The following is a 26,348-nucleotide window of genomic DNA, read 5'->3' as shown; positions in this document are numbered from 1 at the left end:
AATAAAATCGAGACACATGCATAAGCGTACAGGCACACGCACACATACACATATGCACAATGCTCGCACTAATTGGCCAGACTTTATCCCCCCCCCCGCAACTCCGCATTTCCTAGCCCCCCACCAGCTCACAATCCCCATACCCACTCTCACCATCCTCTTAAAGCCCTTCCAACCCCTAAACCCAACCTCGAAGACTGCGCCCAATTAGTAAGTTCCTGACGGCTCAATTAGCAGGTCTCTGTCATGAATCACAGCTCCAGGAAAAGATTTCACTCTCAAGGGATTATGCTCCAGACCAAGACTCAGTTCTCACATGGGAATTTCCCACCCATCCCAATGGTTTCCCTTTTTTTTATTAACAAGGAAGAAAAAATACCCACATGCATGGCTTCCGTAACGCTTTCCGACATGTGTTTGTCCTTGGAAGTTTCCTTGAGCAGTACAAAGGCCGATAGGCAAACATGTATTTGTATATTTACTAATAGTCCAATTAGCACTGGTTTGTTTTCTGTACGTTTTAGGCAATCCTTTGATTAATTTGGCCGGTTTTCCTTTAGGTAAGTCCTTAATAGCAGCACAACTTCACACTAGAATTCAATTTATATTGGATCATCTTTACAAGAGTTATCATTACACCATGTTGCAGACAGAGAAGACGGACGTACGAACAGACAGTGCGTTAATGCGTTCAACCTTAGATGTAAAAACACGCAGCAACTAAAAGATGAGAAATAAAATCTGCCGATCACTCTGGGACTGAGGCCACCTTCGCCAGATCATTACTAAAAAGCAATAATTGCGATTGCTCTCTTTTAAAGAATCCAGCCACTATAAAGTTTTTTTTGCATTTGAATGGACCCTGGGAGCAGGAAGTAATCTCACAGTACACATTAGTCCGCAAAATATTATTTTTGTTAATACGAGATTTAAATGACATTAAATCCGTGCCCAACGATGAAACGTGCCGGTGGTGCCGGCAATGTCCCCAGGTGAGAGAACCCTGCCGGAACGATGGTTCTCTAAGCGCGGCGATTCTCAAACTTGGGCTCCTTGCGACCCCCACAGAGCTTTCGCTTTCTGCCCGATGGCTGCCACTTTTCTAGCTCTACCCACCCGCCCAGCGCGATCTCCGTAAAGTTTCTTTCACTCAGCGAGCTCAGAAGCGCCTCTATATTATATATATATCGCGCAACGGCAAAAACCCACAAGCGGCGGTGCGAATCCTTATCTATCCATGCGCACATTAAGCCGTTGCTCACTGCACGCACCCGATAGTTCGAATGTGATCATCTAATTATCCATTTAATAAAATAGCGTCTTTCACGCAAAATTGAATCTCACAATCGCCGAGAAGTCGCAGACAAGCTGGAAGGCTGCCGGGCAGTGAGCCGGCACCAACAGTTGCTCTGCGGTTCTCCATATATGAAGGTGTTTTCAGTCGATTCGTGTTAATTGGTCGTCATGGAAAGCTGTCTCATGGAGGAGGAGGAGGGGGGGGGGGCTGTTCCGTTCAGCCAATGGCTACATCTATTGCCTGTCACATTCGCCAATAAGACTGCCCTGAAGAAGTAAAACATAAAACGTATAATAAGAGACATATGTTTGGATGGGGAGGCAATGTTCCTTCTTCAAAGCAGAGAGATCAAGAAGAATGTCAATTGCCTAAAACATCACCTAATACGTTTATTTAAAATAAAAAAAATGAATTTTTGGGTAGTGCTATTGGCGAAAGCGTTCAGTTTTTTTGATGTTCGCGCCAACGGAATCGCTGCTGAGCACCGCTGTGCCAGCGGAACACGATCCACTCTCACCTGGGAGAGAATCGGAACATGAGCCACTCTCACCTGTGAGAGAATCGGAACACGATCCACTCTCACCTGGGAGAAAATCGGAACACGAGCCACTCTCACCTGTGAGAGAATCGGAACACGATCCACTCTCACCTGTGAGAGAATCGGAACATGAGCCACTCTCACCTGTGAGAGAATCGGAACACGATCCACTCTCACCTGTGAGAGAATCGGAACACGATCCACTCTCACCTGTGAGAGAATCGAAAACACGATCCTCACTCACTCGTGCGTCGCAGCGTCCCCGCAGTAGGGGCTCCCGTGCGTGTAGACAAGCGGCGGCGAGGGCTGCGAGTCGCCGTACGTCGTCGAGACGGCCACCTGGTACACGTACGTCGCTCCCGGCTCCACGGACCTGGGCGGAGGGGTCGGCGAGGGCACAGAGGGGGGCGGACAGCCAAGAGCGGGGGGGGGGGGGGGAGGAGGTTTCCAGGTCATCAGTCACGACGGAACTCTCGAGCGGGCTTTAAAAATCCGACCTGGGGAGAGAGCCGCGAGCGATGCCGAGATCGGGCGCCGCACGTGAGCGAACCGTTCGATCCGTTAATTTGGCGAAATGTTTTGCCCGCAGCAACTTGCAGAGGCTCAATTTTCCAATGAAGCTGCGCGATTCACTCCGGCCAGGTGCCCACCGGGTGAGTGCGTTGCCCACGAGCAATTTGAACGGAGAAATCCAACGCTGAACGAAAAATACATCGACTCCTGTGCATTGCCGCTCTAAACGCTGGCTGTTTGCGTAATCGCTGGCTCGTGAATAGAAGGGGGCCTCTGTGCGTGCTTTGATGTGCACTCTTTAGTGTGTGTGTGTGTGCGTCTCTGTATGGAGAGCTAAGCCTCCTATAGCTACATTGCATACCATCGCAAAGGCATAGGCTTAACATGATTCCTCGACCATCTTTTATCACGTAGGCATGCAGGGTGCGTTCGGCTGCAGATGCGGCATTTTAAGCTATGGGACACAGTAGCCATCCCTTCTTCCCACAAGCCATCAATCACCCCTGTCCCTTTCATCCTCGTAGAATTGCTCTACGCCCCAAACAGTGGCGGCGGCAAGCACCCCGCGCCTTCCGTGACATCCCTGGCCTCACGGAGGCAAACTGCTCCCTCCATTGTATCGCCAATAGCAGATGGCAACGTTTCACCACCACCCCTGCCAGGCCCCCACCCTGTCGCGTAAAACGTCAGCCACCTCCGATCGCGGCGGGGGGCAAAAGGGCGCGCGGCGGCCAACGGGAGCGAAACGGACGAGGCCCGTAACTGCCCCGGCCAAAAAAAAATAAAAAAAAGCATTTCGGTAAAAACAAAAAAAGGATTCAGCATGTGCTTTTTTGCTACTCTCGGACGGCTAGAAACGCAGCCAAGGTGCTTTATTGGGGAGGCCTCCAAAGAGCTCGGAGGGCTCGTTCGAAACGAGCCCTCCGCGGAGTTCGCGATGAAAAATGAGATCGCACCCGAGGAGCACGCATCACGGGCGAAATGCTTTTTTTTGTTTGCACGCCACGGACTTTGATGCCGACGATACCTGCGGTGAGCGTTCAAATGTTTCGTGGGCACGATCCCGCGATTCGGGAGGGAGGCAAAGAATGTTGGAGATGCACACATGCGCAGTGCAGATGACAGTTTGCAAACTCAAGCCGCGATGCACTCTTTGTACGCAAATATACGCAAGTGAGGCCTGACGAGTTGACAAAATCAATGCGAATGAACCGGTAGAGATGAGAAGAATCGGTTCTTGAAACGGAACGCCTAAAAAACTTTAGGAGATTGGAACAGCCTTTGTGTGGACTCTGCTATGAGAATGTTGTCTGTTGTGTAACAGTCAAACCAATATTATTGCTTGAATTCTCACAGCCCAAATTTAACCAACTTGAAAAGTGAGGTCAGATTTTTTTTTCCGATTCATTGATGACCGGGGCTGAGAATGCAGACTCACTTTCACTTGCAAATGCTTCAGGACACGGGCACACGGCCTTTCCGAACCGACCAGTACTTGCCCCAGCCAAAACCATGGCATTTCGTGGGTTTATAATGCGAGTGCTGTTAGCGACCATCTATTAAGGCCGGCAAGGCACACGATGGTGTTGGTGGGCAACACGCGCACAGCGAACACGCACAAAAGTACCACACCCCCCCGCCCCGCTCCCCGCTCCCCGCTCGCACCTGTCCACAAAGCTGCGCGACGGCCCGTCAACGACCACCTGCCCGCGCGGGTGGAACGGCGGCGAGCGGGACAGCTTGTAGGAGAGCGGCCGGCAGCGCGAGCAGCGACCGTCGCTGGGGGCCGAGCGCAGCAACGCTGCGTCCACCTCCAGCTTTTCGTCGATCGTGTGGATGCGCACCGATTCCACCGGCGCCAGCAGCCAGTCCAGGCGCACCGTCAGCGGGACGTCGCAGAACACCGTCTGGGGTCCCAGCGACTGGCGGGGCACAAGCGGACAGACGGTGCGGGGGTGGGGGGGGCGGTCAGACGTTGATGGGTCTTGCACAAGGGTGTCAGGATAGAGTTGCGGAAGGGAGGCGGAATCTCAGAGTTACGTGTAATCTTCCGCGCGGCGGATGTAGACTGCAGAGCAACAACTACAATTTCACATGCAGGTGGTCAAGCCAGACAACCGCGTCGGGAGCAGCGGAGAGTATCGCCACGACGTCTCCGCGTTGTATGGTCTGTTCCGGATGGCCACAGTCGCACATTACTCCAGATTTTTTTTAAGTTTCCATTTGTGCATCAGGTATCCGCATCTGCCATGCCGTTAAGTGCAATTTTAACTTGTGGTATAGTTCACACGAGTACTTGCCGAGTAGTATATAAATGACACACCTCAGAGTGTTTGTATTAGTATTATTATTGCTGTGCTTGTTTGCCCACGAAAGCCCCACAGAGTCCCAAGACTCTGTGTTGAGGAGGGTCCTGACAGGTTTTTCGTGGTAGCGGCCGATGTCACCACGTGCAGCCCCACGAATGAGTCATTTGCCGGCGGCTTTCAGCATTGGGACGATTGACCAATGCCAATTACATTGTGCGTTTGTTTAGCTGTGGAATGATAGCGGGATAATCCAGAGGAAACCCACGCTGAACAGGGAGAGAGAATGTACAAACTCCACGCAGGAAGGTGCCCGCATTTGGAAGTGAACCCATGCCCTTTTTCGCTGTGAGACACAAGTTTCACCACTGTGTCTAAATTACGCAAGACATGGTCAGTTGGTGATGCGTATCTACACGACATTACCCCAGGAGATTATCACTTGAATGCATATTGCACATATCTGCCTGAGGAGGAGGGCATCTCTAAGAAGGAATTAAAACACGACTAAAATACAACTCGGATTAAAATACAACTCGGATTTGCACAGCATCTGGATGTGGCCACATCTCAAGATGGTGTGTAGAAACGGCACACCATGTTTATTTTGTAAGAGAGAACGAGGCGGTCAGTTACAAATCGAGGTTTCCTGGCTTGGTTGAGAAGTCGAGATTGTGATCTGGGATGTGACCGAATGGACTCAGTTCTGTGTTGTGACAACGATCTTTGTCATTTGTGCCTCTTTGTTTTGGTGCCATTTCTGTATTTGTTCATTCATTTTTTCATTGTGCTTGGTAGTAGGGTTTTCATTTGCTTTGGTCGTGGCTGTGTGTGGTATTTCGTCCTTATATATAATTTTAATGTACAGCGTTATGGGATGCTATTAGCATCAATTACGCGATATAAAATGAAAATATTATTATAGCCAAAGGAAGGTCTTTGAAGTTCACCCCGCACCCACATCCACTTCGTTACGTACAAGAGCAGTTATACTCAACCGTAATTTTACTATCGCTATGCAATTACTGGCAGCTGACTCCAGTCCCCGGGCCCACGGTACACGCTGCACCTGTGCATTTAAAGGTTCTGTCATCAGCATATGATGAAGGGAGAAAAACGCGAGACTCAAAAGAAAAATACCGCAATTTCTTTCGTCCCAAATGTTGTGGTGGGGGCGGGGAGGGCAGGGGGTGGGGGGCAGGGGCGGGGCGGTGGGGGGCAAGGGGAGGTCTCTCTTAGCCACCTCTGAACGTGGTCAAGGGGTGTCTGTGCACCCAGGAACAACCACGGTGGCTGTGGCCTTTTGCCATGGGTGGCCACTACATTCACGCCAGCGCTACCAACAACGAAAACAAAATAAATCACTCGTCGAATCGCGGTCCTGAATCTGTGACTTCGTAAAAAAAATTGTAAAAATCGCTGGGAGGGGTGAACTGCCACAAGTCTAATGCTGCCCGGTAGAGGTTGTTGTGTAGTCAGGAACGCTTCCCGAATTTGCGTGTTGAGTAGTCAGGAAGCGTGGACAGTGAACTGTGATCTGGAAGGAACGCTGCCCGCCTGACAATCGTCACTCGGTCGGTTCGCGAGAGTTGCCGCCTTGGAGATACGGACATTTCTTTTTTTTAAAACGAGGACGTATCACGGGGAAGGAGAAAACCTCACGATGCAGGAAATGTGAAAAGTCGCACAAAAAAAACGCGTCGTCTCGAGTGGGCACAGTATTACAGCAACTGACCCAAAAAACATTTATGATTTTTTTTACGTCCCCTGGAAGACTGACATATTTCCCTCGACATGTTCTTCAAAATAAGGCCACGAGATTCTGGGAAAACACGGACAGGTGGCAACACCATTGGTTGCTGGAAGAGCAGAGTATCCACGAGCAGAAGGAAAGACACATCCTTGTTTAAAAGGAGCCTTCACACCCTTGTGTATTTATGTTAAATATCGGTAAAAATAGCACATGCTGCTGATGATCACAGATCAAACATCAGGGGTTTCCAGACAGGCAGATGCTGCAAGACGTTGATATGATTTGCTGTTTCCTTTTAGAGATTAAAATAACACTATTATGCCGATAATGTTTTGTTATTACGTATATTTGCTGAAGCAGCAAAAAAATGCTTTTAGCTGTTCAAGACAGCTACTTTTGGCAGAGAGGCTTTCACACACAAACACAGCTTCAATCTATTCCAGCCCAAATATGGTTCCTATTGTCATCTTTACATTTGTGGGTTTAATTGTATTCTAAAATTGACCTGTTATGTATTCGACCATGTATATTTAAAAAAAAAAGCAATTAGTCTCTATATTTTTTTATTTTCGATTAATTTGTTAACAAAACTCATTTCTTTAGAACTGATTTTTGTGTATTTTTGATGTCCTTACCCCGCATCTCTTTTCACAGTTGGCTCCGTACGGCGCGAAAAGAAGTTCAGCATACATGCATACACAGCAGCAATACGTTCGCCAATGTACTGCGTGCACACCCCCCCACCTTCACCAACCAGCACTGACCAGCATGGTGAAGTATAATCAAATGTCCCTTGTGACTGACACGGCATGGAGAGGCTGTCATTCAGAAACTGATTAACGTATTGCCTGTAGATCACACTGGTCTACAATTTTGTAGACGTCATCTGCTTCAGAGATGAAATGTGCCGTTTATTATGGATTTTGATGTGCCGAATTCAAATATGACAATTAAAACAACTGATTGGCTATGTATATTGTGTAGATAGGAGAGTTTTACTCATAAATTGCAAAACAAGGTCTTTTCATGTTTATGGTTTTTGCACATGATAACATGTCACCTGTATTGTTCATGTAATACTTAAAAAATCAGCAAAAGGGTTACATATATTAATAAAAATATTAAATAAAAGGCAAAAAACTATTATGCATATTTAATCTTGACTCAAAGCTTTTGTGACTGCAGGAATTCATATTCTTTGGGTCTGTCGGTAAAGTCACGTAGATAGGTTCAAAGAAAAAAGCAAAAAACTACGACGTTTCGATCACAACACAAGTGATCGTCATCAGGAGGAGGATGATGACGAACGCTTGTGTTGTGATCAAAATGTCGTAGTTTTTTGTTAATTTCTTTGAACCTATCTACGTGACTTTACCGAAAGACCCCAAGAATATAAGTACATAGTTTAGTCCTTATGTTGACTAAACAAAATGTCGTGCTGGGCACTTTGCCACGCTCTGCTATGAGATTGTTTGTTGTGTGACAGTCACACCGATAGTCTTCCCCATTCTCAGACTTGTACCGTAGCCAATTTAATTGAGCAACCAAATTGAATGCAAGGTCATATTTTTCAGTTCATTGGTGACCGGGCAGAGAACGTCAACTCACTTTCACTCTCTTTAATTAACAGGGTGGCTGCCTGACTTTAATTGTAAGGTCTCTAAGCCACCCGCTCACCTTAAGACCGATCGAAATTGAATAACTCCCATTACAAGCCTTCTATCGCCGCTCAGCCCGTGCGTAACTTGCACGCAACAAATGACATCTCTGCGATCACGAATGGAGAAATACAAAGATCCCATCCAGTTCTCCGATGCCTTTTCGGGGGTTGTGCCCGCGTGCTGTTCGGCAACATATTGGCACGGCTGGCTACGCACGGTGCGGAAGAAGTTCAACGTACGTACTTGCAACGAAACAACACGAGTGTGAGACGAGAGCCCAAACGACGCGTGTGGTACAACCCGAAAACCTGGGGGAGGTCCTCGTCGTGGTCGTCGCGAGTTGAAAAGTCTCATCCAGTGCGTTGAACGGAGGTGCAGGCGGGGACTGGGCCGTACCTTGTTCCTCCCGTCGGCCGTGAGGATGACCAGGTCCTTGATGGGGTGGGAGTTGTGCAGGAAGATGTAGGTGACCCAGATGGTGAGCAGCTCGGGGAGGGTGGGCAAGCTGAAGGAGAGCTCCAGAACGCAGCCGGACGGCTGGGGGCATGTCCCCGATGGCGTACGCTGGCTGTAGCGTGACTCAGGGCTCCAGGTGCGCAGGCTGACCTCACACGGCCTCTCCACATCCGGGGGACCTGTAGCCCAGCCACACACTGCAGGAAGTCAGCGCCAGCTTGGGACGGGGGTTACATACAACAACAACAAAAAAAAACACTCCCGAGGGTGGGCCACGCTCGACTCATCCACGTTGAACAAACTCGGAACGACAAATGTTAGACCGAGCCACGGTGATGATGCGATATAACTATTGACTGTTAAACTATGTTTTATTTTATTTTACAAAGCTAAGGATTATGCATTATGCGCTGCACCAGTCAGTCGGTTCAGTGATATAGCGAGTTGCTCGCAATGAAAAATGTGTGAGTACAAATCCTGGTTGGGAGTTGAATCAGCCCATCATCCCTGCATTAAACGTTTTCTGGAACTCAGCCCTGGAGAGCTCCAGCTGAAAATAAGCCGTGGTCATATTTCAACATTTTGCGGGAGTTCGGACACCCATGACAACCTACAGTCCCATCTGGGAGAGAGAGAGAGTGAGATACTGGCTTCACGATGGCGAGATGTTAACTAAGTCGCCTGGTATGCAGGAGGTTGTGAGTTCGACCCCGACCCTGATGCCTGTACATTGAGTTTGCGTGTCTCTCTTCCCGTGGTCGCGTGGATTTTTCTCCGGGTCCTCCGATTTTCCCCTCCACATTTAGAATCAACATCACGCGTTTAGAGTATTTGGCTACAAATACATTTCCACATAAGCCACTTCGTTGAGCACTCATTTGTGGCTAGGTCACTTCTTTTAAAAGAGCTGATAGCTCAGTGTACCTTACCTGGTAAAATAAAAATAGGATTAAACCGTTTTAGAAAGAGAGGGATAGAGTCTGTGGAAAAAAATATCGTGGGAGTCTGTTTTCCCCTCTCCTGCCGTTGGGGCCCTGCGTGACGATCACAGAAGTGATCACAGGTGCTGCCGAGAACATCCATGCATCTCCTTGTCATTCACGCATATTCTCTCATTACACAATAATAAAGACCCCCCCCCCCACCTTACATAGCGTTAACAGACTTTTCGGGGCAAGCTACTTTGGCAAGTGCCGTTAGCGAGTAGCACCGCATGAAGGCCGGAACGGCGCACGACGGAGTTGTGGGCACCACGCCCGACTACCTTTGTCTCCCCAGTGGCGATGTTCACACACCACACCAGGTACTCATTAGAGGCCGAGCCGACCTCAGGGAGTCCCAGGACTGGTTCAGGTCATCGTCGCTGGTGCTGGTGGCCGTGAGCGGGAGTCGAACTCGGGTCTGTCGGGTGCGTCGCACATCGGTGCTGACCACTGCGCCACCGCTCCCCACTCTCATTGCGCACGCACACGTGCACGGAGTGAGCACACGTGCACGGAGTGAGCACATGTGCACGGAGTGAGCACACGTGCACGGAGTGAGCACATGTGCACGGAGTGAGCACACGTGCACGGAGTGAGCACATGTGCACGGAGTGAGCACACGTGCACGGAGTGAGCACACGCGCACGGAGTGAGCACGCGCACACGGAGTGAGCACACGTGCACGGAGTGAGCACGCGTGCACGGAGTGAGCACACGCGCACGGAGTAAGCACACGCGCTCAGAGTGAGCACACGTGATCGGAGTGAGCACACGTGATCGGAGTGAGCACACGTGATCGGGCGCCAATTATCCCCGCTGGCTCGTGTGCAAAAGGTTCTGTGGTTATGCGGTTAGGGTTATGCATGGACGCGGGTGCTTAGTTAATTGTGCCTCGGATAACACGGGATTTTGTTTCGTAGTAGAGTCTTAATTTACGGATTATAGAGTCACGTGACATGGCAACTCACGTGGCCATCACCTTGACCATCGTCAGGCATTCACCACTCACCTGATACTCATTCACCAGTGTATAAAACATAGTGGAAGGCTCGTCGAGATTCAGCAATTCTCCCCTGACCACCACACACCAATGGCACACACCGACCACCTATCCAGAGTCTGATTTTGAAATGGAGCTTGCTTGCATCTATTGCCAGGATATTGAAAATGGTATAACATGTACAATATCCTGTGACCAATCGGACAAATTATAGGTGTGGAAAGTGATTTTTTTATCTCTCGTAATTTGGGCCTCGTTAGAATATACTACAAATGATAAGCTTATAAATGACTCCTCATTTACGTTTTAAATTGGTCGAATGGCCTGGGAAATGACAAAAACAAACCTAAAATCTGTCCAGCCAAAAAACAACATTTTCAAATTTGTGCCCCCGAAAATTACGGCACAGAAAATTACTGGGTTTTAGTTATGGGGCATAGGTCACAGCCTAACATTATAAATAAGTAAAAAGCAAAAAAGTGTTGCAAAAAAAAACTACTTAAACAATTAATGATCAACACAATCAGTGAACCAAATAAAATATGGATCATACGAAATATGGTCCGTTGCATAGTCAACGAAAACCTACACTATAACTTAAACATTTTGCCGGCCTTGGCGTGTGCCACTGAAGCCCGATAGAAATTAGGTGAACTTCTCCCATGGTTGTGAGCACAGTGCAGGAGTAACACTCGCACCAACAGAAAAGAATGTTAAAAAATGCAGCTCGTGACTTTATCCCCATCTTTCTGATGGAATCTTCAGTACACCCCAGTGACCACCCACCCACCCATTCGCCGACCCACCCACCCACCACATGACGTCTGTGCACATTTCTCTGGGAACAGCATGACTGCTTTACCAACTGTAGGGTCTTAAGTTGCTGAGGCATAACATAAAAGGCAAGGAACAGAGAAGATGGATTGATGTGGAAAATAAATCGGATGCTTTCCTATCCAATTACGTGGCAAATCTCTCGTTCATTTTTCCAGAGTTCTTCCCACCGCCCTCTGTGTTCCATCCCTTGCCGTGTGCCCCCTGAGCCCTGTACCAGCCCGTCATCTCCCCTGCCCGCACAGCTCTAAAGTGAGTCGCCCATAAATCGTTTATGATGGAATTTGCAGACCCCAGAGCAGCACGTTAAACATTTAGGTCGAAAAAATTACATCCGCACGTTTCATCTGCCATCATCATCATCAATCAGCGTCAATCGCCACCGTCGTTATCATTGTCATCAAAGCTGCCAACACAATCATCACCTCCACGTCACGGCCATCACCGTGGCAATCCCCCCTTTGTGAGGATCCCCATTGCTATATCGCAATTGTGATGATGTTGCAAATTCCACAAAGCACTACCGGCTTCTTTTAATACGGCGTGATTCAGAGATAAGGAAAACATTTTGGAACAGCAGCAAAAGTTACAAATCACTGTCTAGGTTCTGTAGCCAATCGACGGCGCTGGCTGTCAGCCGGTGGATTTTGCGTTGGTGCTGCAAAATAAACTATCAGCAACGAAATTAGGAGCCGGACACCTCCAGCCTCTCAGCATCATCTCTCTCACCCTCAGCTCCACCTAATTTGGTGCTCAATAAACCACATTAAACTTTGCAGAGCCTCAAAACATCCGTACAGATGTATCCTTTTGATATTCCTGAATTAAGCCACCGCCCTGATCTAAGAGTGAACGCAGTACGTAAATGGTGAAAGGAACTCGAGGTCGTGACATATCTTTGGCCAGGTTTGCATTCACCCCTTCCAGTCCTCTCTAAGAGAGATTTGCTGAGGCCAGGGCAGAAATAAGTGAAGTCAAGTTCCCCTCTATTTTTTACTTCTTCGTTAAAGTTCTGGCTGTGGAAAAGCCAAGCTGTGACCTCCTGCTCTCAATCGCCAGCCGTGTTTGATTTATTTCGGGGGGCGGGCAGCTGTTGAGTTAATTCATTTTAAAATTGACTGATGCGGCGCTGGAAAAGTATGCATGTAACGTGATTCTGCAGTGGCAACTATTCCCCTGGATGCAAAAACAAATGCTATATATTCGCTTGCATAAGCCTTGGGAAACGCAACGCACATGGAACATACCAGGTTGGGCCCGGCAGGTCTGACGCTGCGGGCAGAGTCTGACTGATTGCGCCTGAGGGATTGTCCACAGCCCCGGTGATAAACAGCAGGTGGAGACATTACAATCAGAAAGCGGCCACGGATTCCGCCGTGGGACATATTTGCCCACAAGATGGTGGGTGGGTGGATGGATGGATGGGCCGAGAGCAGCGAGAGTGCGATTGCTGCGATGTGCTCCGTTCGTCAGGGTTCACGCTACTTTTATTTGACCCCACCCCAACTCTTTGCTTCTTGTTTGTTATTCCCGATGGAGGGATGTTGACCGCGTGTTACCGCCAACTGTCCCTCCATGTCTCTAAGAGCCCGCCCACGCCATCCCCCAAAATACATGAATTTTATTAAATGAAAGGAAAATACATTATGCGTATGACGAAGTTATTTTGTTCTTTGGTATTTTTTTAAAACAAGTTTTTGCGCAATGTTTGCATAATTACACGGGGTAATGTTGTCAACCCAAAAGATCCACGCAAAGGAATTCATTTTGTTTAAGTTTACTGGAACAGCTGTGTGCTGTTCCAGCTGTGTGCTGTTCCAGTAAAGATAACACAAAACATTTTTCACAATTATTTTCAACCCGATCAAGCGAAGTCATCATAACCCAACAATGATCTGGCACGCAAGAGTGCTGCAGAGAAAAATATATAATATAACAACATGAAAGAACAATATTACATAAATAACAGCGGACGGTTTTGGTTGTCGACATTTGTGGTTTTTGGAATATGTTAGAGACTCGGGGATCACCCAAAACAAATTAAGCCGAGTGTTAAGAAGACACATGCGATGTCTTGTGAAGATACTCGAAATGCATAATGTTGTTCCACGGCAAAAAAATAAATAAAATATATATGGTATATAAAAATATATAGTCACTTTCTCTGATTTTTTTCTTATTCATCTCGAGGGCCAGCGCCAAAAGACACATGTGCATCCTGATCACGAGCAGCTAGGTGAAGGGCCCACACTGCCACCCCCGAACACAAAGAGCCACAGGCACATTACAACCTATTTATAAAATCACTTGATAAATCCTTTCCCTCTCTCTTGGCAAAATCCCATTTCCTTTGCTTCCCCCAGACAATATTTTGTTTCCAAAGTGTTTTATTTCTTAATTTAGTACCGTGTTTATCTTGGCATAATTAACCCACCACAGGCCTCACATCTTTATTGTTACGAATTAAAGTCTTCTCTGATTTATACTTAATGCTATCATTTAATTATGGGGTTAAGCTATGTTAGTAATTCGATTCAGCTTATTTTTATTATTTTATTTCATTCTCTACATTAATAAAATAATAAACACGAAGAATGTCAACATTTGTGCATACTTTTGCGGGAGATGCAAACAGCTGTTGAGACGCAATCACAGCTGAACACGAAGCGAACGCAACACTGAGCAAGTCAAGAAACAAACACAACGCACGCACACACACACGCGCATCCGCACACATGCATTCTTGCATACGAACACACATACACAAAGGAAAATATCCCCCATATAACCCTTAACAGACTGCTGGGGTAAGTGCTGTTCGCGAGCACCTGTTAATGCCACCACAGCCCAGAAGTGGGTGAGTGGCCAACTACTCTACACACCCGCCCGCCCGCCTTTGTCTCCCCAGTGATTATTGTTTACATACCATTGCAGGTACCCGCTTTAGGCTGAGTCGACCAAGCAAAAGGCAATATCTGGTTTAGAAATTAATCGCCACCGATGGATGTGGCTGGGAATTGAACTCAGGTCACCAAGTTTTGCAGCGCAATGTACTACCCACTGTGCCACCATTCCCAATATACACACTTTCACATGCCACACACACATCCAAATATACATGTTCACATATAATCATGCAATAATATGTACACGCATACAAAAACATACGCACACGCGAACGCGCATTTTCACGCACACATATGCATGCACACGTACACACACATACAAACACATATATAACAAAGACCAAGACCCCCCGTATAGCCTTAACAGACTATAGGAGCAAGTTCTGTTAGCGAGCACCTATGAAGACTGCCAAAGCACACGAGGGCGTGGGTGGTCAACACCACACCCGGCCGCCTTTGTCTCCCTAGCTACGATGTTTACACACCACACCCGGTACTCATTTGAAGCTGAGTCAACCTTGGGGAGACTCAGGACCGGTTCAGATAATCGCCACTGGTGGTGGCCATGAGCAGGAATCGAACTTGCGTTGCCAGGTTCGTAATGCAGCGCGCTAACCACAACACTACCGTCTCTCATGCACATTCGCACACACTGATGAGCGCACACATTCACACGTATGCAGTTCAGTGTCATCAGCTCATCACCAAGATCAATTCAGCACTTTGCCAGCCAAACAGCAACATCAGCTCTATCGATTCCTGGTTGTCTTTATTGTCGGCCAAAAATTGCCTTGTTTAAAAAAAAAAACACCCTTCATTATTGAGCAGGTGAGTGATGCGTGTTCTGCAAGTGTTTGCCCGCTTGATGAATTAGATGCCAAAATAGAGCACTCTGTGTGTGCACACACAAGATTATTTCCATGACATCAAAATAAAGCCTGTTGGCAATCCTGCCCGCCATGGTGCAACTGACAGCGGCACGCCGGTCCCGCATCATGCAGAGGCCACCGGCCCAATTCTATCTCTCGGTGCGGCAGTTTTTTCTAATTTTGGCACAAGTTTCTGAAATCCCCCTCCAGCGCGGCCACCTCTGTCCAACCCAGCAGCGTCAGCGAGCGCACCTCGATCAGCCGATCGGCAGGTTGTGCGTGGTTACTCCCCACTTCCTCCGCGGTGTCTCGCTAGCGTGGAATAGTAGACCAAACACCCTTTAGCAAGGGGCTCTTTGACGCTCCCCCTCCCCACTCCCTACCCCACCCCCGGTCCGTGAAGGCCCCGTGAAGGGCACTGCCCTTCACGGCGTAATAGGCAAGCATTGCAGAGCATTGCAGAGCAGCACTTTTACCTTTCATTACCTTTTAAATCAAGTCTGCGTTCTAGGCATTGCATCCGCTGCGGCGGTGTACAACTTAACATGTCGCTGCCTTATGCAATATTTGGTGCCTTTCGTGAGAATTAGCGATGCTCACCCCCTCCCCCCCCCCCGCCTCTTATGTTATTATTCCGTGCAGGTTTAACAGAAAGCTGCAAAATCAATCAGCGACGAGCGGCTAAGGGACTGACAAGGTGTGAGAGGAGCGAGACGCCCATGCGCGCGCGTATGTGGTGTGTGCATGCGTGCGTGCGCTGTCCGCCAAAAACAACCCCCTACCTCCTTGTTGGTGCCGGATGTCAACGCTGTGGTGAGCAGTGCCGTGGGGAGGAGGGCCAATGTAGATTGGCCATTCCCCTCAAGGCGTTTGTAACCACCACAGCGGCCAAATGGGGGCTCTGGATGGGTGCGAAGGGCTGGTAACCCCTCCACCTTCAATTAATTACCACAAAACCACGTATAAAATATCTAATTTATAAGCTTGTGCCGGACACCCCGGGGGGAGACTGAATCCTTACCCTCAGGGCTCCTCCATAAAAAACCAAAAAACACTTCGGGTGGCCACGGAGAATGTTCAACGCTCACTGCGGAGGAGAGGCTGCCACTCCTCTGTCAGGAGCTGGACCGGTACCGCCTGGATCTCTGTGGTATTCAGGAGGTCCGGCGGACCGGCTCTGGCTCCTACCACCATGAGGGGTGGACAGTCCTCTACTCGGGGCTGGAGACTGCCAAACAACAGGGAGTGGCTCTTCTTCTGAACAAAATAATGAAGGGGGCGTGGGAGTGTGGCGGTGAGGTGTGGGAAAATGTAAGCCCCAGGCTACTTTGGGTTCGCCTTCCTATCAACCAGAGGCGAGGAGTGGTGGTCATGGAGGGATTGCAGGCAAGGCCGATGAGTCAAACACCTTCTGTCACAGGTGCTAGCTAAAGTGGCCCCTCGGGATAGAGTCATCTTGGTGGGTGACTTCAATGCCCGAGTTGGTCATGATGCTGGCACCTGGTCTGGAGTGATTGGCAGGCATGGGCCAGATCAGCTCAATAACAACGGTAGGAGGCTGCTAGATTTTTGGGCAGCCCATGGCCTTGTAATTACCAACACGCTTTCCTGGCATCGGTGCATCCACACAACATCATGGATGCATGCCGGGTCCAAGCAACAACATCGGATGGACTACATAGTGACGGAACAGCAGATGAGGGCCCATGTCCTTGACACCATGACCTACCGTGGAGCTGATATGCCCACTGACCATCAACTTGTCATCTGTAAGATGCGCCTGCCATTCTTCCACTCCGGTGGTGGGTTTACACCCAGGACCCCATTCAAACCCAAAGTGGCATGGTCTAAGCTAGCTGATGAAAGTTGCAAGTGAGAATTTCACCATCGTTTGCGGCTGGGGTTGGCATCGTCCCCCACTCCTCCAGATGTCGAGGGGAAATGGGCGAGGTTTAGGACTGTGGCTCATGCAGCTGCAATGGCTGCTTTGGGTACACGGTCCAGACCGCCCCAGAGATCCGTGCTGACAGAGGAAGTGTTAATGCTGGCTGAAAAAAAGTGACAGGCCCACTCTCATCGTCTACAGCATCTCACGTCAGAGAATGAGGAGGCTTACCGCAGCCTTCGCTCGGAGGTTCAGAGAGCCGTGAGGCACTGCAATGATGGGCGGTGGTCGCGGGTTTCTGAGGAGATGGAGTCTACCTCAATGGCCTGCGATCACAAATCACTATTTACCTCCATCAAAAAAGTTACCTGCAGCGCCACACCTATTACTATCATTAGGGGAAAGAACGGTGGTCCAATCTCCGACCCCCAGGAACAGGTTTGCAGATTTTCTGAGCATTTCTGTGAGGTCCTGGGGGAGGGGAAATCCCTCAGCCTGGAAAACATTGTGGGACAAAGTGGGGATGACCCTGCTGAGGCTGCGGTGCCTCAAATATTGGAAGAAGAAATCACTCCCTGTGAGTGACTGGCTGAGGTGCCATCTGTTGAGGAAGTACTGAAGGCGATCCAGAGTCTGAGACCAGGAAAGGCACCGGGCAGAGATGATCTCCCAAGCGAAATGCTGAGGGAGGGTGGCGTTTGTGCAGACTGCCCTACATGACATCATAATAACAGTCTGGACCACTGGACAGGTTTACCAGGATTGGAAGGATGCCTTTGTGGTCCCCCTCTTTAAGAAGGGGGACCGCACAGACTGTAACAACTACAGGGGCATCTCACTCCTCAGTGTGCCGGGAAAGGTCCTGGCAAGGATTATTTAACATCGCCTTGCCAGGCACGCTGAGAAGAGGCTTGCGGAGCCCCAATGCGGTTTCAGGAAAGGGCGGTCCTGCACAGATGCCATATTTTCTGTCCGTCTGCTACAGCAGAGGTGTAGGGAATTCCAACAAAACCTACATCTCTGCTTTATTGACCTGGTCAAGGCCTATGATACTATCAGTAGGCGTGGGCTCTGGGTTATTCTTTATGCTTTCGGAGTCGCTGACCCTCTGCTCACGATCATTAAGGATCTTCATGATGGTGAGCGGGCCCTGGTAAATCATTAAGGACCTTCATGATGGTGAGCGGGCCCTGGTAAAACTATGTGGCCGGGAGTCGGAGCCATTCCCTGTTGATCTTGGGGTGCGACAGGGATGTCCTCTGGCTCCCACATTAGTTAACATCTTTTTCGACCACGTAGTTTATGAAGCCTTCTATGGCTGTACCAGAGGAATTTCCATCTGGTACAGATACAATGGAAGGCTGATCAATGCCCGGGTGCGGTCAAGGGATGGCTCCCTATTGGTCAACCACGTTATGTATGCCGATGATCTGGTAATTGGTGCTCACTCAGAGGAGGAGTTGGAGGCGCTGCTGCTGAACCTGGAGCTTGCTACTAAGAGGTGGGACCTTACCATCAGCTCCACCAAAACTAAACACCTGCCTGGGTATTTTATACTATCGGACACTCCACTCCCACAACTCCCAATTGGTGATGGGGCAGTTGTGGAGAGAGTGGAAAGTTTCCCATGTGTGCAGTGTGCTCATGACCGGCTCCGGTTTAACAGCAGAGGTCTCACTCCGAATCAGTCGAGCAGCATTATCTTTTCATCGGTTTCGTAACGCTGTGTGGAAGCTACCTGGTCTGTCACTTTGCACAAAGCTCCAGATCGTCTCGGCCACGGTCATTCCCTCCCTTCTCTATGCTTGCAAAACGTGGACCCCCCCTAATGGAACATCTTCGCCGGTTAGAAACATTTAGGCTGGCCTGCCTAAGATCCATCCTGGGTTTAACCAGGCTGGATTGTGTGAGAAGCTCACAAATCCTTGAAAGATCTGGACAAAGTCCCATCGGTGAGCTCCTCCGGCAGGCAAAGCTGTGTTGGCTGGGTCATGTAACCCGCGTGCCCAGCCACCGCATGCCAAAACAACTTTTGTTCGGCCGGATAGAGGGGGTTAAATGGGCGTGGCACGGGCTAGAGAAGAGATGGAGTGATGTGGTACAGGAGGATGTGGAGCTGAGTGGACTTGCGGTTGACTGCTACCAGCGGTGTCAAGATCGGCCTCTGTGGAGGAGGCTCGTGAAGAACGCTGCTGGGCAGTTGGAGGTCGTCGCCCTCCAACAACAACGGAGGGCGAAGGAGCGGTGCTCACATCAATGAGCGGAGTGCCGGGTGGCTAAAGCACAGCAAGTTGGCACAGTAGGGGGCACAGGTGGTGCATCAGCCAGTCGTCTCAGTCAGTCGACCCGTGCGGCACCTGCTGGGTCTGCCACGTGACCTCATGCCAGCGGGCGTTCGACACTTCACGTGGCCTGAACGTGCACCTAGCCTGGCGCAAGCGTCGTGGTGACGTCACCGCCACTTAGTGGCGAATGGCGGTTGTTGTTATTATTGTTGTTGTCGCCTGTGCAAAATGTGCGTGCAAGCAAACGACAGCGAGAGAGAGAGAGCGGACTGGCGGGCGGGCAGGCAGCTGTGCAGCGGCGGCGCGAAGCCGAAGCAAACCAAGCGAAAGCGTAGGTCCCCAAGTGGCGCAAGGGGCCCCGGATTCATAAGTACAAAACACAATTGGGGGTGCATTGAGTTTCATGGGCAAGGCTAATATAAAATAATAATTACACCAAGTGATCTCTCTCATCTCATGTCTATCTTGTGTGCATGTCTCGTCCCTCCTCTCACGATGCCTCTGTCTCTTGTTTGACATCGCTTTCTTATCACCACATCGCCGTCTCATCTGCCGTCTTCTGTTCTCTATTTAAGCGATTTTATTTTAACTACTATTTTTATTTTACCACGGTAAGGCCCACCGAGATTTACAACTCTGTTTCAGAAGCGACCTGGCTACAAATGATGGGCTCTACTCAGTGGCTTATCACGTGGAAATTTACAGCAGCCAAATGTTCTAAACGCACGTTTGCGTCTAAATGTGGAGGGGGAAAACCGGTGGACCCGGAGTAAAATCCACGCGACCGCGGGGAAAACATGAAAACTCTAAATATACAGGTGTCAGGGTCGTGATTGAACCCACGGCCTCCTGAATACCAGGCGAGGGAGTTAACATCTCCCCACCGCGGTGGCTCTAATCTCACTACGTCTCTACTTCCGTTCACGTTTCCCCCTTCTCGCCAAATCTCTGTCGCTTGCATTCATACCGTCTGCCATCTCACTAGGAGTTTACAAATTGAAGGAGGGGCACCCCCCCCCCAAAAAAATTATAGCGCCCCCTCCCGCCTCCCTGTCCCCCCTCCCCCCGCCAAAGGGCAGCACCACCACTGGACAAACCGTGCGAAAGATGAGCGTGGAAGAACACCCCTGCAAAGACGTGTCTGGTGATTGTGACGGGGGGTGGGGGGAATGAGCCGAATGGCACGCGAACGTGCGTGTTCTTGCATCCACCGCTCGTGTGTGCCTGTGTGTGCACTCACGCGTGTGTGCCTGTGTGTGCACACACGCGTGTGCCTGTGTGTGCACTCACGCGCGTGTGCCTGTGTGTGCACACACGCGTGCGCGCGTGTGTGCTCGTATGTGCATCTCCTACCCTCCGCTTCCTTCGGGCTCCAGTGTCCCGAGGGGTCGCAGGCGCGGGGTGACGAGGCGGAGTGCGCGAACTGCGTGAGCCGCCCATCTTCTCCGCACAGGTCGCACGCAGATCCCACTTCTCTAGGAAAGGATCAACGGTCGAAAAACACTGCTTAGACGTTCCGTCTGCAACGCGCCGGCGTGGACCTAAACGGCGCCGCGGGCGCTCGCCTCACTCAGCTCCGCGGCACGCCGACGACAATGTTCCCCGGCGGTTAAGTGGGCTTTCATAATGGAGAGCTCGGCGCCTCTCTCTCTCTCTCTCTCGCACCCCATTCCGCGCGCACGCACACACACACACACACGCGCACACACGCGCACACGCACGCACACACACGCACACACACGCACACACACGCACGCACACGCACGCACACGCACGCACACGCACGCACACACGCGCACGCAAGAAAAAAACGCCACTTCTCACGGAACGGAACGCGGGCGGCGACCGCTGCGGGGATTGCTCGCGAAACAATGGGGCAACGAAGCCCCCCACAGCTCGATTGCGTGACCACTTGACTCGAGCAGAGAGCGGCCGCCGAGGCCGAGGATAGAGAGCGGCGCCCCGCGCGAGCGGCCGGGAGGGAGGCACACCGCACCGTAATCTCCGTCGCATTTTGACGCCGTCCAACGCCAGTTCCCGCTGAACGCCAAATTTTTTGTTTTGTTTTCATGAACGGAGGGTGGGGGGGGGGGGGGTGTGGGGGGGGGGGGTCGCAATCCAAGAACTCCTTCGAATCGCACGGCTGCCCCGTGCCTCCGAGGAGCACGGTTGGCTGCATACGGAGCGAAAGAAGTTCCACGAACGTGAGCGCACTGGCATTAGCTTTCAGGTACGGAAGCGTTGCTTCAAAGCAAAGCAGCAGGAGCTAGAAACTTTTCAAAGGGGATGTGTGGGAGGGGCTGGTGGGGAGGGGGTGGTGGAGGTGCGGGGGGGAGTGGTCCCAAATATTTACAGATTTTTTTTTTATCGGGCCCTACATTAAAAATGATTCAATCATTCGACGTATTTTTTTCTAATTAATATCAATAAATCACAAATGTTCTGATCCTCAAGCGGCAGGTGGGGGGGGGAGGGGATGTACGATTGCATCCATTTCCCAACCCTTGGATTCGCCATGAGTTCAAGCTCACATCGGTTTGTTTCTTTCAGCAGACCTGAAATGTCTCCAGTGGTACCACTGCTAAATGAAACTATCGTAGTAAATAAAAGTACGACTACATCAGTGGCTTACACACTGCTGTAATAAAACGAAATCGTAATTTCTTAATGCATGTCGGTCCACTGCTTGATGAAGGACGCCCCCACATTCGATCAGCCACGGGGAGATCTTTGAAACAAACTTTCTCTGGCTCGTGCAAATTGCATCTACGTACGTGTTTACGTTTAACCTCTTTCGCACCGTACGTTGCCAACCGCGCTATTTTGGAGGTGCGGGGGAAGGACAACAAACTCAACACTAAAATCAGTTGTAAAAAAATGTGTCTTCAATCTACATGTATAAGTGCATAGCTCCAGGGGCTTCCTAATATCGGAAGGAAGAGCATTCCAGACGGCCGCAGAAGCGCATCTGAATGCGTGCGATGCGGTGACAAGTCTTTGTTCGATGTTTAGCCAGAAGCTACCCCTGCGAGGATGACGGGAGTTCGCGTGATGGTTGATGCTCCCTGACGAGATGAAGCAAGCTATTGTGGTTCGTTTGTGGCAAGCACTTTGTGAGCAACGAGTGTATTCGTTTGGCAATCGGATTGGTGAAGTTGGAGGGAGGTGGTGGGGGGGGGGGGGTGGTGGATCCAGATACTACTCACCCCACTGATATTCGTTGTGGCCAGGAATCGAACTCGGGTCGCCGGATTCATAGCACAGCACTCAAACCCACCGGGAGAACGCTCCTCCAACACTGCATGAATAATGCTACAGCAGTGTGTGTGTGTGTGGATTTGCTTGCGCGCTTACAATTGCATCAGGAAGTCTCCACGTGTGCGAGAGAAAGCGAACGCGAGCGCGCGTGCGTGCGTGTCAGCGCGTGTGCGTGTGTGTCAGCGTGTGCGTGTGTGTCAGTGTGTGTGCGTGTGTGTGTGTGTCAGTGTGTGTGCGTGTGTGTGTGTCAGTGTGTGTGTGCGCGCACGCGTGTGCACGACTGCGTTCAATCCAGCCAGGGAGCAAAACCGAACTTGATGCCACATAAATCACACAAATTTTCATTAAAAAGTTTGGAATACCCTGCAAAGTGGCAAGAGGCACTTGCCACCACGCACACGCGCGACCCCCCCTCCCCCCCCCCGCAGTGAAGCAACGCATCCACAAGTGGGATTTAAAGCTGTCACTGCTTTTATTCCCCGACTCCCATTATCCGGCCACAAATCAGCAGTCCTCTGGCACCACAGAAGCACCCCCCCCCCACCCCCCTGCTTTCCCGGTTGAACCATTGAACCACGGCCGTTTATGGAAGTCACCTGATGGCGAGGGGCATCGTCCAGCCATCCCCTCCCTGCTTGCCCCCCTCCCTCCCACCTCCCCCTGCCCCCCCCTCTTCTCCCCCCAACTCCCCGCGCTAGCCCCAACCGAAACAGAACCACTGCATGTGTCGGCGGCGACGTTGTGCGTTTACGCTTTGTGAATGTGGCGTTCCGTGGCGAGGACGGGCAGTCGGTTGTGTCGCCGCTAGGGCATGAACAAAGCGGGCAAAGGCATAGGGCACCAAGCAGCTCAAGGGCTCTCTGGGATTCATGACAAGAAAAAAGAAGCGGGGAGGCACCAAATGTATTGGGTCGAATTCAGATGCAACTCATCTCTCTGCTCTCATTCCATTACACCGATGCCTCTTGGTCCACATTTCTCTCATCTCACCACATCTCTCCCTCTCTATCTCGTCTACATCTCTCTCATTCCACTGCCCCCATCTCCTCGGTGTCTTCCCCTCCCGTCCCATCTCATTACACCTCGTCTACCTTTTGTGTCCATGCACATCTCTCCCGTCTCGCTGCATCCGAGCCATCTCTTGTCTGCATCTACTTCTGCCATCTCTAGCGCGGGCTTATGAATGGAAAGGGGAAGGAGAGAGCCGGGGCTGGCGGGGGGGGGGGGGGGGGGCCGCGGAGGTAGGAGGGCACGGCGGCGGGGGGGGGGGGGATATGGGGGGTCGCAGGCCCCCTCCGCCGGGCACGGCGCGCGACTGTGAGCGTGCAGGAACACCTCTGGAAGACGTGGCCGTTGATGGGTGGCATCCACTGCAGGGTGAGCGAGCCCTCGTCGTGGGCGGCGGGGGTCGGCGGCATCGGCACGGGGAGGGGGGCGCGGTCCAGCCGCCAGCCCTCGTACACCAGGTCCAGGTAGCAGTGCATGCGTGCCACCTGATTCGGCGTGAAAGAGTTGGTGCAGCCATCATCTGGAATTTCAGAGCGGGTCGGTGGGTGGGTGCGGTGGGGGGAAGTGATGACAATGGGAGATGACAACAGGGGCGTTTGGACGAGGTGTGGGATGGAGTGGAGAGGGACGAGGTGGTGGTGGCGAGCGGAGGGGTTGATGTGAATGAAGGAAGGGTTGCGGGGAGGAAGAGGGTAGAGACATCATTGTTGCACTCACACCGCAGGTATTTTTCTGCGTGACATCTGGGCAAATGTAAGGTCATTCATTTATACGTACCCTTGCGTTTGTCTTGCCTCTCACAATGAATCGTAACACGAAATGTAACGTGGCTGGGGGCTCCTCATGTCGGTGTACGTATTTATACCATTTTGAAATGATATATCGATGCAATAATACACGGATGGAATTGTGTGCATATGACCACAAATGTATGCAACACTGCGTATCCCGTACAAAATTCGAGCACGGTCCGTTTTAAGTAATCTTACGTAGCCTACATATTGCGTAACAAAAGGAAAAAAAAGCCTTTGTTTACGCGGTACAAAATCAATCATTCGCGTTTATTCGGCCGTCTGTACTGTTTACCCACCGCACCGAGGACAGCAGTCCCGATGTTGTCTCCGTTTACAGACGCTCCAAAAATAATAAAAGCGGTGCGATTATCGGACGCGCGCGCCTGGGGGCGGCTTTGATCGGCGAAATTAAAACCGTTCGTCTGCAGGGCCGGTCCGCTTGCAAAGATTACCGTCACAACAAAGCCGAGTCCCAGACATGACGTAATGGGATTCATAGCTGCGGAATTGGCGGCGTGCGAGCCCACATTTTTTTTTATTAGTCGCACCTTTTAACAATTGCAAATCGACGGTTCCGCGAAATTGAGAAATTCAGATTGGGTTTTTTTTATTTAATTTTTCAAACAAAAAAAGGACTAAAAAAATGCGCGATACGTTAAAACACGTAGATTGCTTAGCGCCGGGATGAAATAACACGGCGCGGCTAAGCATGGGGACTCTGCAACAAACCGGTTAACAAGGGAGAGTGGTGGGGGAGGGGGGGGGGCTGGCAGTTTTTTTTGTGACCGCTGTGAGGAGGATTCCTTTGCGGAACTGAAAGAATTTGACCGTGGGTGGCCCGTGCCGCTCTTCGAGCGCAAAAAAAAAAAGGGGCAGCATCGCAACTTGCTCTCCCGAGTCACGAAAGGCCCAAGAGACCCTGAAGGGAGACAATGTGCGTGGCATCGGAAATCGTGGCGATGTTATGCAATCGATGATAGGACACTCGTTTTTTTGTTGTTGTTGTTGCCGAACGCGTCCAAATAGCAAATTTCGCGTAAAATGAAGATTTTGTCTTTAATATATATCGGGAAATCTTTATTCATGCCTTGTCCAATTGCTTAGTCATGGGCAGCACCCAGCAGAATTGGCCATCCCCAATAGTGCACGGGCATGTTTATGACGAAATTACTCTCAATAAATGCAAGCAGGTGGTCGGGGAGGCAACTCTTTGTTTAATGGAATAGAAAAGCAATACATAAATCCTTGAAGCAGTACTTGAAAATTGCCCAATATTTTACTGCTCAAAGCAAAAAGGGTTTCATAAAACTACAACAATTAACCGTTTTTGTGTGTGTGTGTGTTCGTGATTGTACGTAACGTATGTTTTACAGGTCAGCGCGTGATCTTTGTGATTAGCCGTTATTAAATGGGGCTGTTTGACTGTTAGCAGGGACTAATGCGCCGGCATCAGCGTCGAGCTGGACTGATGAAAGAGCGTGAGTTATGGTTCGAGTTATAAATGCATTCATCATCCACTTCACTGCTGCTCAGGAATGTACACAGCTGAATAAAAAAAATACAGCGACATGACATACACCCACCCCCCCTCCAAGGTATATATACTGTATACACACACTGCATGAAAGCGACGAGACACGTATACACAAACAGAAAACACATTTGACAGACGCATGCAGCATCTAAGAGGCAACAGATACCTCGACAATAAGTGGCACTATCTCAACATGATTCACAATGCGTTTACAAATACGATTTGTTTTTGTAAGAAAAAGCGGTGCTTTGGCAGGACATGTTGATGGAAGAGATGATGACCGGCGGGGTGGTCGAGACGACCAATGGATCGGATCGGCAGCCAAAGGACAGAACAGACCAGATAATGCATCCATCCATCTCGGAGATTGGAGCTATGAAATCAGCTTGCATGCAAGTGCTGCACGGACTGTTATGTTGCAGGACCTATTGGAGGATGGTGACACGTTAACTACCTCGCCTGGTACAC

At 50.3% G+C, this 26,348-nt stretch overlaps 1 protein-coding gene across 4 annotated transcripts in view; it reads right to left on the bottom strand.

The window, feature by feature from the left end:
• LOC116944890 (pappalysin-1-like) overlaps nucleotides 1-26,348 on the bottom strand; it is a 169,192-nt gene that overhangs the window by 91,299 nt on the left and 51,545 nt on the right. For 3 of the 4 annotated variants that reach the window (XM_076068800.1, XM_076068798.1, XM_076068799.1), the window contains exons 6-10: nucleotides 23,880-24,072; nucleotides 20,640-20,761; nucleotides 8,465-8,721; nucleotides 4,014-4,270; nucleotides 2,080-2,208 (exon numbers count right to left, since the gene is read on the bottom strand). In XM_076068800.1, the coding sequence (XP_075924915.1) occupies nucleotides 2,080-2,208; nucleotides 4,014-4,270; nucleotides 8,465-8,721; nucleotides 20,640-20,761; nucleotides 23,880-24,072 (958 nt within the window). The remainder of the gene's footprint in view (nucleotides 1-2,079; nucleotides 2,209-4,013; nucleotides 4,271-8,464; nucleotides 8,722-20,639; nucleotides 20,762-23,879; nucleotides 24,073-26,348) is intronic. The other variant, XM_076068801.1, reaches the window with a different exon arrangement.

This window comes from Petromyzon marinus, chromosome 22, assembly GCF_048934315.1.
Source record: "Petromyzon marinus isolate PM22_M1 ecotype Great Lakes invasive population chromosome 22, UKy_Petmar_22M1.pri1.0, whole genome shotgun sequence".
Classification (NCBI taxonomy): Eukaryota; Metazoa; Chordata; class Hyperoartia; order Petromyzontiformes; family Petromyzontidae; genus Petromyzon; species Petromyzon marinus.
The sequence above is the reverse complement of the archived record's forward strand: the minus strand, read 5'-3'. Positions and strand labels throughout refer to the sequence as shown.